This window comes from Danio rerio, chromosome 2 (assembly GCF_052040795.2).
Source record: "Danio rerio strain M-AB ecotype USA chromosome 2, GRCz13ab, whole genome shotgun sequence".
Taxonomy (NCBI): domain Eukaryota; kingdom Metazoa; phylum Chordata; class Actinopteri; order Cypriniformes; family Danionidae; genus Danio; species Danio rerio.
Genome location: NC_141022.1, coordinates 61,019,096 through 61,036,921, shown reverse-complemented (window position 1 = coordinate 61,036,921; position 17,826 = coordinate 61,019,096). Strand labels below are relative to the sequence as shown.

Here is a 17,826-nt window from a genome sequence, read left to right as displayed (position 1 = left end):
TCGGCCCCCTGTGCAATATTTATTATTTTTCCAGCATTTCTTGAATAATCTCGCAGATTCAGGAATTTTTCTCAGTATTTCCTCTAATATTTTTTTCTTCTGGCAAAGTCTTATTTGTTTCGGCTAGAATAAAATCAGTTTTTATTTTTTTTTAACCCATTTTAAGGTCAAAATTATTAGCCCCTTTAATCTACATTTGTTTTGGATAGTCTATAGAATAAACCACTGTTATACATTAGCCCCTTTCACACAGTGATACCGGTAAATATCCGGAAAATTTCCGGAACGACTTTACCGGTATATTCAAAAAAGCGCTGTTCACACAGGCGAGGACGTTACGGAAATTTTCCGGAAAAGAGCATTCACACATCCATTCCAAAATACCGGTAAATTCTGACATCATTCACCACAAATGAGCTTTAAACGGCTGAGCTTGTGTTTGTAAACATTTGACTAAATTACAAACTCTGTGGATGATCAATATTGTGAACAACTTTCGCAGGATCACTTTCGCATGTCGAGATGTTCATAATATGTGCGTGTGCAGGCGCTCACAGGCTGTTTCACAGCCACACGCAAAGCTTGAAGGTAAACAAACAACGGCTTATCATAAGCATCTCATCGATGATTATTGACACAGTTGGCATTAAGAAGAACATATAAACATGATCTGACTAACTTCTAGCAGCTAAATGTGTCTGGAAAAATATTCAAAGGCTTTTATCCTCACAAACCGCGCGGACGTAAATGCGTCTGACTGTTGTGATTGGCTAAAGCAGACGTCTCACGTCAGCACGTTCTAGACGTGCACGCGCTTATTACGGGAATCTTCCTTCTGCATTCACACAGCGCAGCATTCCAGCAAATTGCCAGTAATGTTACAACTTCTCTTTCCGGAAAAAAAGCCAGAACGAATTTACCGGTATTTTCAAAAAGGACCTGTTCACACATACAAGCTTTCCGGAAAATTGCCGGCAATTTTCCGAAAAGGTGTGTATGTGTGAAAGGGGCTAATGACTTGACTAATTACCCTAACTTGCCTAATTAACCTAGTTAAGCCTTTAAATGTCACTTTAAGCTGTATAGAAGTGTCTTGAAGAATATCTAGTCTAATATTATTTACTGTCATCATGGCAAAGAGAAAATAAATCAGTTATTAGAGATAAGTTATTAAAACTATTATGATTAGAAATGTGTTGAATAAATCTGCTCTCCGTTAAACAGAAATTGGGGAAAAATGAAACGGGGGTGAATAATTCTGACTTCAACTGTATGTTTGTTTTCCTTCTGTGTTTCAGAGAAAACGGGCCGTGCTCATCCGTTCCCATATGAGCGTCTGGTGTTCGGAGCGTGTGCGGGTCTGATTGGTCAGTCAGCCTCATACCCACTGGACGTGGTGCGCAGACGCATGCAGACGGCGGGTGTCACCGGACACACGTACAGCACAGTCTTGGGCACCATGCGGGAGATCGTGGCGGAGGAGGGCATCGTCCGTGGACTCTATAAAGGCCTGAGCATGAACTGGGTCAAAGGTCCCATCGCTGTCGGCATCAGCTTCATGACCTTTGACCTCACGCAGATCCTGCTGCGCAAATTCCAGCTCCTGTGATACAGCACACGGTAGCAGCACATGGAGGAACTGCAGTCCTGAAAGTAACCGAACAAACGCTTCTTTTTAAACCTGAGCATATGCTGCCAATGAAACGTGTGATGGAGACGAGTAGGGTTTGATTTTAGAGATTAGAGTGTGTGTGAGTGTGTTAGGACTCGCTGAATGTAGACCTGCAGCACAGACTGAGTGCAATACTGACTGGCTGAGTGAATGGCTCAAAGAAAGAATGAATGAATGAATGACTGATTGAATGAGTGGATGAATGAATAAATGAATCGAAGGAATGAATGACTAAAAGAAAGAATGAATGAAGAAATGAATGAATGAATGAATGAATGAATGAATGACTAACCAAATGAACAGCTGATTGTATAAATGAAAAATGAATGACTCAAATGAGTGAATGAATGAACGATTTATTGAATGAATGAATGAATGAATGAATGAATGAATGAATGAATGAATGAATGAATGAATGAATGAATGAACGAATGAATGAACGAATGAATGACTAGCTGAAAGACAGAATGAATGACTCAATGAATAAATGAATAACTTGCATGAATGAATGAATGAACAACTGAATGACTAACTAAAAGACTGAATGAATGAATGATTGAATGAATGAATGAATGAGTCAATGGATGAATGAACAAATGAATGACTAGAATGAATAAATGAGCGAACGAATGAATGACTAACTGAAAGACAGAATGAATGACTCAATGAATAAATGAATAACTTGCATGAATGAATGAATGAACAACTGAATGACTAACTAAAAGACTGAATGAATGAATGAATGATTGAATGAATGAATGAATGAGTCAATGGATGAATGAACGAATGAATGACTAGAATGAATAAATGAGCGAACGAATGAATGACTAACTGAAAGATAGAATGAATGACTCAATGAATAAATGAATAACTTGCATGAATGAATGAATGAACAACTGAATGACTAACTAAAAGACTGACTGACTGAATGAATGAATGAATGATTGAATGAATGAATGAATGAATGAATGAATGAATGAATGAGTCAATGGATGAATGAACGAATGAATGACTAGAATGAATAAATGAGCGAACGAATGAATGACTAACTGAAAGGCTGATGAAATAAATGAATGAATGACTCGGTGAATGAATGAACGAACGAACGAACAAATGAATGAATGAACGAACGAACGAACGAATGAATGAATGAATGAATGAATGAATGAACGAACATATTAGTGAATGACTCAAAGAATGACTAACTGAAAGACTGAATGAATGAATGACTCAATGAATAAATGATTGAATGAATGACTAGAATGAACAAACGAATGACTAACTGAAAGACTGATTGTATGAATGAATGACTTAATGAATAAATGAATGAATGAGCGAAGGAATGACTAACTGAAAGACATGGAATGAATGAATGAATGGTACGTTCTGCTTGTGTTTGTTCACACATACATGATGACGGTCATGATACGTCCTGGTCATACTTCACTCTAAAATCAGATTATTATTTTGTTTTTTATTTTCTATTTTTATCTGTTTTGCAAAAAGTGAATTTAATTAGATTTGCGGATTTTACAGTTTATTTGCATTGTCTTTTCAAAATAGTTTTGTTTTTACATTTCCCCCCAGGCATATTAGTTGAAAGAATAATAATTTTGTATATTTTATGGTTTAATTTGTGCAACAAATTTAACACCAAAAATTATAATAGAATAAAAATATGTTTAATATAGGTTTAGACTGTACATTTAATTGGGAAAAGTACATTTATGGTAAAATTTTAAGTGTGGAGGTAAATTACAAATTATAAAATGAAAAATCCAAATTATTTAGGATTTATATGTTTTATTGCAAGCTTCATGGTGCTGTCTGTTACATTTAATTAAGCTTGTGCTCATTCTGATTTGACAAATGTGACTAAATACATCTTCCACAAAAATGAATGACAATGACAATAATGAAATTCCCCAATAATGAATATTAGGATTAAATAAAAAGACAGAAGTACAAAAATAAACACATTTTTTTCCCAAAGTTCTACATGTAAAAGCATGTTTAAAGTGTAACTGCGTGCATGCTTCATGGTGTTTCATATTATATTGAATTTAATTTCATTTTAACCACAGAAAGAAAGAAAAGTCCCATTTTGTGTATTATATAGGAGCGTTTTGTGGCATGATTGACTATTATTAATTGTTTTATTCAATTTTGTTTCTTGATTTTCTTTTTAAAAAACGTTATTATAACTACAATTATAACTAATTGTAACATACAGTTAGTCTACTTGATAGTACTGAACTCAACTCACTTTTGCCCAAATTATGTACTACATATCATATACACTGCATGCTTTATGGGCGTTTTGTTTCTTTAAACTGATTATTATTTATGGTTTGATACATTTACAAACATACTTTGAAATAAAATTGAATTTGGGCATACCTGTTGGTACTATTTGCTGATTTTAATTGAAAGAAATGCAGTGATATACAGGGTGGGCCGTTTACATTGATACAGTTGAATAAAATGGCAATGGTTGGTGATATTAAAGTCCTGTTTGTGGCACATTAGTTTATGTGAGGGGCAAACTTTTTAAGATGGGTTGTGACCATGGTGGCCATTTTGAAGTCGGCCATCTTGGATCCAACTTTTATTTCTTCAATAGGAAGAGGGTCATGTGACACATCAAACTTATTGCAATTTCACAAGAAAAACAACGGTGTGCTTGGTTTAAACATAACTTTATTCCTTCATGAGTTGTTTACAAGTTTCTGACCACTTATAAACTGTGTTCAATGATGCTTCTCATTGTGTTGGATTGTCAATGCAGCCCTCTTCTCCTACACTTCACACACTGACAGCAACACCGCAGGAGAAATGCCAGCACAGGCTCCCAGTATCCGTAGTTTCAGGTGCTGCACATCTTGTATCTTCACACCATAGACAATTGCCTTCAGATGACCCCAAAGATAAAAGTCTAAGGGGGTCAGATCCGGAGACCTTGGGGGCCATTAAACCGGCCCACGACGACCAATCCACTTTTCAGGAAACTGTTCATGTAGGAATGCTCGGACCTGACACCCATAATGTGGTGGTGCACCATCTTGCTGGAGAAACTCAGGGAAGGTGCCGGCGTCAGTGCATAAAGAGGGAAACACAAACCCTGAAACTCTGCCACTCTGTTATCTCCCCTGTCATCTCTCACTTTATCAATTCATCTCTCACTCAGGCATCATTTCCTCTGCCACTCAAAACTGCTGCCGTCACACCTGTGCTTAAGAAACCCAACCTCGACCCCTTGATTCTATCTAATTATCGTCCTATTTCCAATCTACCTTTCATTTCTAAATTACTGGAAAGTACTGTTGCTACTCAACTCCAGTCTTTTCTAGTTGATAATAATCTCCTGGACCCTTTTCAATCTGGTTTTCGCCCACTCCATAGTACTGAAACTGCACTTGTAAAGGTAGTGAATGATCTATTGCTGTCTGGGGATTCTGGCTCCTTGTCTATATTACTTTTACTCGACCTCAGTTCTGCCTTTGATACAGTCTCCCATGATTTACTTATCTCACGTCTCTCTAATCTGGGTGTTTCTGGTACTGCTCTTTCTTGGTTCTCGTCATATCTCTCAGATAGACAATTATTCATCTCTATTAAGGATTTTCAGTCACCTACTGTCCCCCTGAAGCGAGGTGTTCCCAAGGGTTCTGTTCTTGGCCCACTATTGTTCTCAGTATACCTAATTCCACTTGGTCTGATTCTACAACATCACGGTCTTAACTATCATCTTTATGCTGATGATATTCAACTTTATTCTGTATGTACTCCAACTGCATCCGCCCAAATTGAAAACATCTCTGCTTGTGTGAATGATATTAATGATTGGCTCACCTCAAATTCACTAAAACTTAATATGGACAAAACTGAAATAATTTTTATTGGCACCCCAGCACTCACCAGCAATATTCCCACCAGTTATTCCTGTGAGATTGCTGGCTTGCACATTAAAACATCTACTTCTGTAAAAAATTTAGGTGTAATCTTTGACTCCACACTCTCTTTTCAGTCACACATTAAATCTGTCACTAAATCTGCATTCTTTCACTTACGTCGCATTTCACAACTGCGTCCCTTCATCAGTAGCAAGGATGCTGAGACTGTCATCCATGCATTTGTCTCCTCACGCATCGACTACTGTAATGCTCTTTTCATTGGCCTGCCTGCCAGCCTCATCTCCAGATTACAGTATATTCAAAACTCTGCAGCTAGAATACTTACTCATACCAAACGGTCGGCTCACATAACCCCAATCTTGTATGATCTTCATTGGCTCCCGGTTGCATACCGGATTAAATTCAAAATTCTCCTCCTTGCATTTAGATCCTTAAATAACCTTGCACCTTCCTATCTCTGCAACACGCTTGTCCCCTACACCCCAACTCGCTCTTTACGGTCTGCTGACTCTGGCCTTCTTGCTGTCCCTCGGTACCGCCTCTCTTCTATGGGGGGCAGATCATTTAGTGCTATTGCACCAAAACTCTGGAACTCTCTACCACACTCACTTCGCTCTGCTAATAATATCTCTGATTTCAAATCCCTACTTAAGACTCACTTATTTTCTGAATGCTTTGCATCTGATCTACCAAACTGACCACTTAATCTGATCCACCACTATCCTGTTCATATGTCTCTTAGGTTTCGTTTGTGTTATTCATGTTTGTTATATTTGACCTCATGTATGTTTGTTTATCTTTTTGTTGCATTCCTTGTAAAGTGTCCTTGAGCTCTGGAAAGGCGCTATATAAATAAAAATTATTATTATTATTATTATTACATCATCATGGAGCAAGTTCAAATATCCAGTGGCTTTGAGGTTTCCACTGATGAAGAATGGTCCCACTATCTTTGCTGTCTATGGTGTGAAGATACAAGATGTGCAGCACTGAAACTATGGATACTGGAAGCCTGTGCTGGCATTTCTCCTGCGGTGTTGCTATCAGTGTGTGAAGAGTGGGAGAAGAGGGTTGCATTGACAATCCAACTCAATGGCCAACACATTGAACACATTTTATGAGTGGTCAGAAACTTGTCAATAACTCATAAAAGAATAAAGCTATGTTTAAACCAAGCACACCGTTGTTTTTCTTGTGAAATTCCCAATGAGTTTGATGTGTCACATGACCCTCTTCCTATTGAAAAAACAAAAGTTGGATCCAAGATGGCCGACTTCAAAATGGCCACCACCTATCTTGAAAAGTTTGCCCCCTCACATATACTAATGTGCCACAAACAGGACGATAATATCATCAACCATTCCCATTTTATTAAGCTGTATCCATATAAACGGCCCACCCTGTGGTACAAAAATATTACATTTTGCCTTCATTGGAGAAATATGGAGTGAAAAACTCTTTATGCATTGTTACTGATTTTGGACAGACTGTCATTTTAGCTAGCGTGCGTGAGAGCGAGCTTGCGCGGGAGCACGTGTGTGTGCGATAGAGGTCAGTCACGTGTTGTGCGTGTTTTTGCACATGTATGAATCTGCAGTTCCTAAGTGCCTGAAGAGAAAAGCAAACACAACAACAACATACACATCATCTCTACAAGTGTTACTAACTGATATACACGCAGCAACACTGCTCAATCTATCTGTGAATGAACAGTGTCTGTATTTAGTGATTCACTAGTGTTTATTTGCGGTTGTGAGTTGTATTATGGGATGTTGATCCACTTATAATGTTGAAAATTCAACTCTACAGTTAAACTAAGTGACTTTTACTGATGTTTTAGTATTTTGAGATAATATAATGTTGAAGAAATGGAGAAATAATGCTGTAAAATCACTGAAAATGTGCTGCAGTTTATTACGGGGTGTTTGTAGCATAATATACAACACCAAAACAGACAATTTAGCACTGCAGACTATTAAAAATGTCAATAAAAGTCACTTTTTTATGTTAAAAGTTATTGGAAGAGAGATCAAGCTCTCATTATGCAACTCAAAATTATAAATAAACAAAAGCAAATGCAGAAATCTGTTCATTTCTGGATAATTTAATAGTGAATATTCAATATATTAGCTGTTCGGGTTATGAGTTGTTCATTCATTTACTCGCATGAGCGATTTTAAGCAAAGCGGTAACAGTATTAGTTTGCTAATCTGATTTCTTTGCTTGTTTCTGAACTAAAACGTTGCTTTATTTTTAATTATACAGTGACTCCAAGGCGTATTATTTCACTTCAGTCAAACCTGTGTGAATATGATTCATCAGAGTTCAGTCTTGTGTATCGTTCTAGCATTTTTAAACTGAAACAAATCTATTATTCACAATAAACACTTATTTTTGTATGCTTTTTTCCCGTCTATCATGAATATTAGAGTGTGTTTATAATGTATCTGAAGTGTCTGGATATTTTTGGCACCATTGTATATTAATTTAATTTAGTTGAATATAATAATTCATAACCATCATATCACTTTTTCCTGAATAATCTGAAATCATGATCATATTAACATGACAATCGATGCTCAAGCACACATATCATCACTTTTGGTACTTTTTTAATCTATTAAACGGCATTGAATGCTTTTTAAACGTCCTAGAGGCCTGATTAAACACTGAAGATTCAACTGAATCGACTCTTAGAACGATTCATTTGTTCACTCATTGTTCGTTCGTCCCTCTGCTCATCTGTTGAGGTTTTAATGCAGGATTAGTGTGTGCTTTAATGTAAAAGAGCAGAATTATTGATTGTGATGTTCATAAAGTTGTGATTCATGATGATGTTCATCAAACGAATCTCTCTGAAATGACTCGTTTAGAAGCGTCTGGATTCAAGACTGTTGTTTCAATTGAAAAGACTTGTGCCAAATGAATGTACATTAAACTAATGATATTATAACTGTGTGGTTTGTTCTCATCATTTGTTCATGTCTAAAATACACACGCGTGATAATATTCAGTTCATCTTTATTTATCTAGCGCAGGGGTGTCCACATGGTTCTGGAGGTCCGGTGTCCTGGAGAGTTTAGCTCCAACCTAATCAAACACACCTGAAGCAGCTAATCAAACTCTTACTAGATATACTAGAAACTTCCGGACAGGTGTGTTGAAGCAAGTTGGAGCTAAACTCAGCAGGACACCAAGGTGTTTCCTAGACCAGCTGAGAGACATAGTCCCTCCAGAGTGTCCTGGGAACTGGAGGACTAGTCAGGATAGAGGGAAAGATGAATGCAGCAATGTACAGAGACATTGCTCTACAGAGAGAGTGCTCTTGACCTCAGACTAGGGCGACGCTTCATCTTCCAGCAGGACAATGAGCCAAAGCACACTGCCAAAATATCAATGGAGTGGCTTCACAACAACTCGGTGAGTGGCTAAGCCAGAGCCCAGACCTAAATCCTATTGAACATCTCTGGAGAGATCTGAATATGGCTGACCACCGTCGCTTCCCATCCAACCTGATAGAGCTTGAGAGATACTGCAAAGAGGAATGGGCCAAAATTCCCAAAGACTTCGTTAACTCTGCTGTGGGCGGTCTCTACTCCACGCGCTATTACACTGTAGAGGGCGCTGTCCCCATTTAGGCATTCATTTAACAGGATTCCCAGTGAACTACTCTCGGAAAGCAAACGACTTTGCTGATTTCTTTACTGATAAGATCAATAATATCAGAAAGGCAGCCATGATCAGCCATGTAGAGTCGACATCAAACAGACTCAACCCCACCTTAAAATAATAACAATCAGTATTAATAATATCTGGCTGACTTCCTGTCTCATAACATGTGTCACCGACTCCCAATAGTATGAAGCTGCAGGCCCGGAGACCTAACCGCACGCTCAGACGGCTAGACCTGCACTTCCAGACCTTCACAGTGCCACCTGCTGTTTAAAAGATCGACTAACCTGATTTCAGCTGCTTCTAAATTGTAATTTAAACTATTTTTCTACTTTAAATTATTAGGCTGTGATTGAATAGATTATTATATGAAATATTAAACGTACTCGATTTTTGATTTAATACAATAATTCTATTGTATTTTTATTAATTGTATTTGTAAATATATATTGTTCAGTTGCTTCAATATTTTCAGACATTTGTTGTTGTTTTTTATCATTAAGGGTTTATCACTGTTTCGTATTGAGTTGAGGGAATGAATATTATCTTCATATACAATACATTTCTTCACACACAATTATAGTACTCTAAGTAATTTTCTCACAACAAACTTTATTTTTGTGTACTTTTTCATAAGGTCCTACAAGTCAAGTTGTAAACAATGCATGGAAAAATGGTGAAAAATAATAATTGGAGTAATAATTATTTTTTTACGTAGAAAATAACATCAAATAAAATAAATGCTTTACATTCTTATTGGGGAGATTTTTCATTTCTAGAGCAAAATAACTGGAAATATCTGCAGTCTTTGGTACACTGTATTAGTGTTGGCAGAGACCCACTTTTTAAATTGTAATATCAATCTGAGAAAAAAATACACACCACAAGCAAAGTACTTTTGATTTCACCTAAGAGAGCTCATATTGTAAATTATATGCAAATTTAATTGATATTTTGATTTCCAAAAAACGTGTTTGTAATCATTACAGAACTTGTAAATAGTTGATAAACTGTTATTGTGTTACCGTTATTGTCTTTGGTAGCACTTTCAGATAGATAATATACCGCACTAAATATGTTACAAATAATAATTTCAATAGGCTGCATTTTATTTAAACTTTTTTACTTTAGTTTTTTTTTATATTGCCAAAAAACATTGCTAGAAAATTGTTCCAGAATGGTACAATAATAGATAAAAATAAGAGCAAGCTGTAAATATCATAATAATAATAATGCTCTTTTGACACTAATTTTGATCAAATCAAACACTGAAATAATTCTTTGTTAGTGTAATATTTTACACCACATTGATTTATGTCATAAAACTTGGTAATTTTCAGGAATCGCTTTAATAATCAATAACCCTACTGGCGTTTCTGATGTTGCTACTTGCTAGGAAGTGCTGGTCTGAGTGTGCAGTTGGGTCTCCGTACCTGCCGCTTCACCCAACCCAACAGCAGGGGGCACTGTCTGGTCTGTGCGTGCAGGTCTGTGCGTGCAGATCTGAGCGTGCAGTTGGGTCTCCGGGCCTGCAGCTTCCCCTTACTCCACCGACTCGGTCCCAGGCATTCCCCTCGCTGGCCAGCAGAGGCCCCCATCCCAGAACTTCTAAGCATTACATCATCCACCAAGACTGATTGTGCACACACCTGATCTGAATCCAGTTAACGACCCACGCTCCCTTTATAAGCCACACTCAAACACCAGTTCATTGCGAAGTCTTGTTTAGCCCTGGCCAGCATTACTGAGCGGTCTTTTCCTGCCTGATCTCCTGTGCATTACCCAGGACTGTTTCTGACTCTGAGTTGCCTTCTGCCTGCCCTTGACCCTTGCTTGTTACACAGACTCTGAACCATGCTGCCTGCCCTCGACCCTTGCTTGTTACACAGACTCTGAACCATGCTGCATGCCCTCGACCCATGCTTGTCATTAGTGGTGGGCAAAGCGAGGCTTCGTGAAACACTGAAACAGTCGAAGCAAATGTGTTGAAGCTTCGAAACGTTTCGAAACCCCACTCTACAGTGACACCTAGTGGTAATTTTTTTTATGTATTGCACTGAAACAGTTTCAGCAAAGAACGATTGAACAAATTGGGGGATTAAACCCAACTTTGTACGTGACTTCCTTCAAGTAACATAGTACAGTGGTTTAGGTGTCAGACATCCATGCAGGGTTAGTAGGTTTCAAAGCCAGTTTGTTGCAGTTGTTTTGAAATGCTTTAATACCAGATGGTAATGCTTTGCTCTTGTATCGTTTTGTTTCAACATTGGTCTGATATCCGAATCAGGGGCGCCTCCAAGGGGTGGCCAGGGGTGGCCACGGCCACCCCTCGGTAAACTGTGGCCACCCCTTTGGCCACCCCAATATAATTTTGCGGTTGACATTATTGATTTAAATGAACTTATAAATTCCCAATATTTAGATAAATAAATAAATACATAAATAAATAAATAAATAAAATGCAGTCACTAAATTATTGTTGGTGTTACTGACGTAGCTCTCCCCCTCTGGTTCAATGCTGGGGAAAGCAAACTGACGCATGCGCGCGGAAAACCATTCCCGCGCGCCTCACGCACTCCTGTGTGAATCCCGGTTGGTTGTTTGCATGCACGCCGACATAATAGGCACCGCTCATGCGCCGTGAAACCGGAGTAACAGCCTTTTGTGCAGAAGTGTCGGCACGCAGCGAGTTTTGAAAGTCGTTTAAAGTTTATATAATATAATGATGATGATGATGATGATGATGATGATGTTACTTTCACTAAGCATGCCTTTAAAGCAGAAAGGAGGGATAATAAGTCAGGGAGGTAAGACTTCATAACATGATTTCTCAGCCATAATCTGGTCTAAGACCACAGATAATTCTATAATACGTTTTTTGTATTCTTTAGAATTGTCATAATTAATTTTCATTCAAAAGGTTTCTTAAGTGATGTTGGCATATCACTCCAGTTGTTGTTTTCCAGTAATATTTAGGACTGATTTCTGTTATTTATTTAGAATAATAATTGTATATTAATATTAATTGTATTTATTTAGAATAAATATAAATAAATTGTTATATTTATTGAATAACAAATCTAACAATTCAAGAGAGGTGGGGGTGTATAGGGTGGTTCGCCCAGGGTGTCATTTAAACTAGAACCACCACTACCCTCCCCGATCGTCCTTGACAGCACGCACACACCTTCAATAGACAGCAATGGCTATTTAATATTTACCTTAAATATTTACCTAGCTACAGTATATCAATAAAAGAAGCTGCATTAATAAAATGGTTCAAAAAGCAATATGGATAAATAATATTATTAGGTATAGTGAGTGTGTATAGTAATGCCTTTTGTTCAGTTTGTTCATTTGTTTGGGTAATTAATAAACTCATTATTCTTTCATTCATTTTCTTTTCGGCTTAGTCCCTTTATTAATCCAGGGTCACCACAGCAGAATGAACCGCCAACTTATCTAGCACATTTTTACACAGCGGATGCCCTTCCAGCTGCAACCCATCACTGGGAATAATAAACTCATTAATCTTCATTAATTTTAGACATGGCATATCTCGTATGATGTACAATAAAGGCACGTAAAAAAAGAAGTCATTTATACAGTATATGAAAAGTGTTTTTAAACTAAACATAGATTTTTATTTGGTTTGCACATGTACTTGCTGAATTATTTCAAAGAATAAATTGCAATATTTCAAGTAGAATTAATTAAATAAATAAAACTACATTATTTCATTTACCAGAAACAAAAATATAACATTACACTGAATTCATTATTTTTTTTGTGTGCCACCCCAAGATTTGGTGCGGCCTCTTCTGGCCACCCCTAAGAAAATTTTCTGGGGGCGCCACTGATCCGAATAAACAATTTGTGAATAAATATGTCTTGTTTTTGTCTTAAAACAGGGTTGTTGCTAGATCAAAAACGGTTGCCTGAAGTTATCAAGAATTATTTATATTATTCATTAAATTTCCCATTTATTGTATTTTATTAATGTCTACCCTAACCCTAAACCTAACCATACTGTAAAAATATTTATTATTGTTTTACAGTGTTACAAAAATGATGCTAAATTGATGGCGTAACTGTAGCTGTATCCTATTTAGGCTACACAAAACAGAAACATGATTAAAATACATAAAACCATGATTTCAGAGTATTTGTACAAGTCGGGATTCGAACCCAAAACATCATGCTAAGCATAGAATCAATTAGCAAACCCACAGTTCTCTAAGCCATGTGAGACAGAAGTAGCTGGGAGACCTTGGCAGTCAAATTAGGATTCGCCAGGTCTCGAAACGTTTCTAAGCTGATCGATGCTTTGAATCGCTTTAGTCACGTGACTAGGTGTTTCGAAACACTTTAGTCACGTGACTTTGGTGCTTCGGATCATGCTTCGGTGCAGTGTTTCGAAACACTTGCGCTTCGGGATCTCGACACTGTGTCGAAACATCAGTTTCACGTCAGCCATCCCTACTTGTCATAAGGACTCTGAACCACGCCGCCTGCCACTGATCAAGCCTGGTAAATCACTCTGTCTGTCAGCTGCCAGCCCCACGATCTTTATTGATTGTCGTTGATGTGAGTTCGCACTTTAGTGTGTTGGATGTTTGTGTTTGAACTGTCTAATAAATACTGCAAAATGGATCCCTCCGTGTCAGTCTCCCCGTTACAACATGTATTTATAAACATAATATATATACAGAGAATAATGCATTTAGAAGAATTAATATTTTTGTTTTGGGTGAACTCTTTATTGTAAAATTACCATTTAAACAATTTATTTCTATACACTTTTTATACATAGAAATGTGTGTCTGAATATGGAGATGCATACAAATACTGTAGACATTATTGTTTTAAGATATTGCCTACTAAAATAATTTTTCACACTTGAGCACAAAATAATAAACAATATGTAAATCTTTTTTTTTTTTTTTTGAGTGAAAAGATAATAAATGACTGATATGACAGACATAGTGAAAGACTTTCCACTTTTAAACTTGTGACCGAACAATAAAACATTTATACATAAAATAAATAATGATGAATAATATGACAATAATAACAGCAATAATATTAAATAAAAAGGAGTAAATAAAATAATAGTAGTAAAATAAATAAAAACATGATAAAAGTAGGGGGGGTGGAGGAGGTGATGTCAATGAATTGGAAAAATACAATCGGTGGACAAAACTTAGAAGTGACTGAAAGTAAGTTATGAGGGGTTGCCATTTATCGTAAAAAGATGTGTAATCGGCAGAGCGAGAGCTTCTGATCTTTTCTACCTTCAGAAAGTACATGGTGTCCACAAGCCACTGTGAAACACTTGGTGGTTTAGACCAGAGGTTCTCAAAGTGGGGGTCGGGACCCCCCGAGGGGTCGCGGGACAATGAAGGGGGGTCGCCTGGTGATTTTCAAAAATCAATAAATTTTTATTAAACCTTAAGACTTACTGTATTTTATCAATAACCTACTGAAGAGACAAAATAGTATATAGTTACTATAGTAGCTTATAGTTAATAGTTCTATTGGATTGCGACTTCTCTAGTAATTACATTATACTAAAGGCACAGCAATACTGTCAGATGCAGCAGATTGATTTTATAACACCAGGTTAAACTTTCTAGCCCATTTACAGCACTGACATACATAAAAAAAAAACAAAGAATAGACTTGGGTCTATTGGTGTGTTTGTGTGCGTCATTGCATACAAGCTTTCTGTATTTATAACCACCACCTCAGAGAAAATTGGGGGTCACGAGTCACTGGCATTGTCATTTTGGGGGTCGTGGGCTGAAAAGTTTGGGAACCCCTGGTTTAGACGACTTCCACAGAAATAGGATCCGACGTCTATAGCTAATAATGAGGTAAAGGCAAGTACCTCTAACTGTTTAAATGTAAATCGGGTCTAATCCTTGGGGACACCGAAAATTGCAGTGGTGGGTCAGATATACACTTTAGTTTATAATATTTTTGACAAGGTTTCAAAATAATTGTTCCAGTAGTTTTGTAGTACTGGGCAGAAAAAAAACATATGACTCAAGTTGCAGGGTGACATGTGACATCTGTCACACTTGTCTTCCACATTAGGATAACACCTAGAGAGCAGAGCTTTGGAGTAATGAACCCAATGGAATATTTTAAACAGTCTGAGTGAAAGCCGGGCACATGTTGAACTTGAATAGATTCTGTCAACAGCCTTTGCCCACCAGCAGGGGCAGACTGGCCATCTGGGCAATTCTGGCAAATGCCAGAAGAGCCGGACCATTTTTTAAATGTGGGCCGGTCAGCTATTTTTATTTTTTTATTTTTTAATATGTATTGTTTTTACATGCAGGCAGCTTTTATCTCTTGCAAGATGTGAGTATTATGATGATGCTAATAGTAATAATAATTATAAATGTTAAGCATTGGCCCAATCAGCAATGACCGGCTGGTTTCAAGATGGGCCGACTCAAAATCTGGCTAGAATGTCAAACAAACAGTAAGTGCAACACAAGCTAATTGTCAGAGATGGACCATAAAAAAAGGAAAGGAGGTGCCGAAAAGCTCAGAGAAAGCAAAAAAAAAAAAACTCAAACTCTGGCAAATGCATAAAATTAACAGAAATAGTCTTGAGAGAGAGCAGCGGAGGGGCGCAAGAAGGTTGCTTTTTCGAGCCTCGCCTGGGTTAGTTGGTATTTCTGTGTGGAGTTTGCATGTTCGCGTGGGTTTCCTCCTGGTTTCCCTCACAAGTCCAAACATGTGCTGTAGATGAATTGGGCAGGCTTAATTGTCCGTAGTGCATGTATGTAAATGTGCTGTATAAGGGGTTTCACAGTGGGTTGCACTTTGGAGGGCATCTGCTGCGTAAAACATATGCTGGACAAGTTGGCGGTTCATTCCGCTGTGGTGATCCCAGATTAATAAAGGGACTAAGCCGAAAAGAAATGAATGAATGATCGCATATATAAATTTGTTTTTGGTCCAGTCACATACATTAAATGTTTAAATATCTATTACATATATGGTACTGCTTATATTATTTCACCATCTATACACCAAAATTAGTGAATATGCGTGTCCGTGCAAGGGGCTGTGGCAGTGTAGTAATGTGGGCTGGTGTGGCTACAGTGCCAGGGCTGATTTTTTTAGTCCCAGTCCGCCCCTGCCCACCAGTCAACCTCAAACTTTTCACCCACCTCAAACTCCCAGGCACTTTTAATTTTAATTGCCTTTTCAAAAATATTATAATTTAGATAAATTTAAAGGTGAGTTGAGTTGTAGTTGAGTAGTATTCACGTTACACACATTATACACATTAGCTTACGTTAACATAAATGACCATTTAGAATTAAAGTGATGTATTAAATGTTTTATTTTAATTGCAAAATCAACAAATTATTTACAATGTGTATGAATCAGACAAAAATAAATACACGAATATAATAAATATAAATGCATTAATAAATAAATATGAGACAAAAATATAGTACAACCATACAAAGATAAGTAGTTTACAATAAGGGAAATCTGAATTATATTTAAATGTTATAGTAAAGGCGAAGCAGTGGCGCAGTAGGTAGAGCTGTCACCTTACAGCAGGAGGGTCGCTGGTTCAATCCTCGGCTCAGTTGGCGTTTCTGTGTGGAGTTTGCATGTTCTCCCTGCGTTCGTGTGGGTTTCCTCCGGGTGCTCCGGTTTCCCCCACAGTCCAAAAACATGTGAATAGGGTAGGCTAAATTGTCCGTAGTGTGTTTGTGAACGTGTGTGTGTGGGTGTGGAAGTTTCCCAGAGATGGGTTGCGGCTGGAAGGGCATCCGCTGCGTTAAAAAAAAAAGTTGGCGGTTCATTCCGCTGTGGTGACCCCAGATTAATAAAGGGACTAAGCCGACAAGAAAATGAATGAATGAATGTTGTAGTAAAAAAGGAGGAAGAAAGACACCACAACGCTGGGGAACATGAAAATTAATGTCAAATATTAAACAAAGCACAAACTTTAATAAGTTGTAACTGCTTTCTTATTACTAGACGCTTTTGTATCAAATGTATAATCGATATTTATGTATATTTGAATAGGCCAGTGTGTATTGTTCTCTTGTTGTCCACTAGATGGCGCTACAGGGCCATCTGATCCTGAATAAACTAAAGCAAAATCCCTTGATGATGAACTTGACCTGATTAAAACCTCTTTACTGATATCAGTTGTATTTAATAGCATTATTATTTTAAATTTTAATGTTTAGCATGAATGTTTAGTAAAAAATAACCTGCTTAAAAACTGAAAATATATGAAGTGTCATCATCAAATTAAGTGTTTTCATCAAAAATGAACATTTTTCTTGGGCTCATTTGTTTATGTTCAGTTATTTCACTTTAAAGACCAGGAAAAGGACTCATTCTTTGCCATAAATGTGATTTTATTGAACATACACACAGGAGCCTGATAAAAATGCTAGTTTTAGAGAAACATTTAGAGGTTTTTGCGTCTGAACTCCATATAATAATGGATGATAATTAAATTAGAAGTTTAAAATAAAAAAAAACATTAATAAATTGTGCTAAATAAATAACAATAAA

The 17,826-nt window shown here is 37.2% G+C and overlaps 2 protein-coding genes across 5 annotated transcripts in view; both read left to right on the top strand.

Moving 5' to 3' along the window:
• slc25a42 (solute carrier family 25 member 42) overlaps positions 1-8,539 on the top strand; it is a 42,135-nt gene extending 33,596 nt beyond the window's left edge. The window contains 5 exon segments of one of the 4 annotated variants that reach the window (NM_001045453.2): positions 1,299-2,065; positions 2,138-2,205; positions 2,630-2,783; positions 2,824-4,786; positions 6,466-8,513. In NM_001045453.2, the coding sequence (NP_001038918.2) occupies positions 1,299-1,609 (311 nt within the window). In that variant the 3' untranslated portion in view covers positions 1,610-2,065; positions 2,138-2,205; positions 2,630-2,783; positions 2,824-4,786; positions 6,466-8,513. 4 annotated transcript variants of the gene reach the window in all.
• The window catches only part of btbd2b (BTB domain containing 2b), a 1,074,195-nt gene that overhangs the window by 160,829 nt on the left and 895,540 nt on the right, over positions 1-17,826 (top strand). The window lies entirely within an intron of this gene.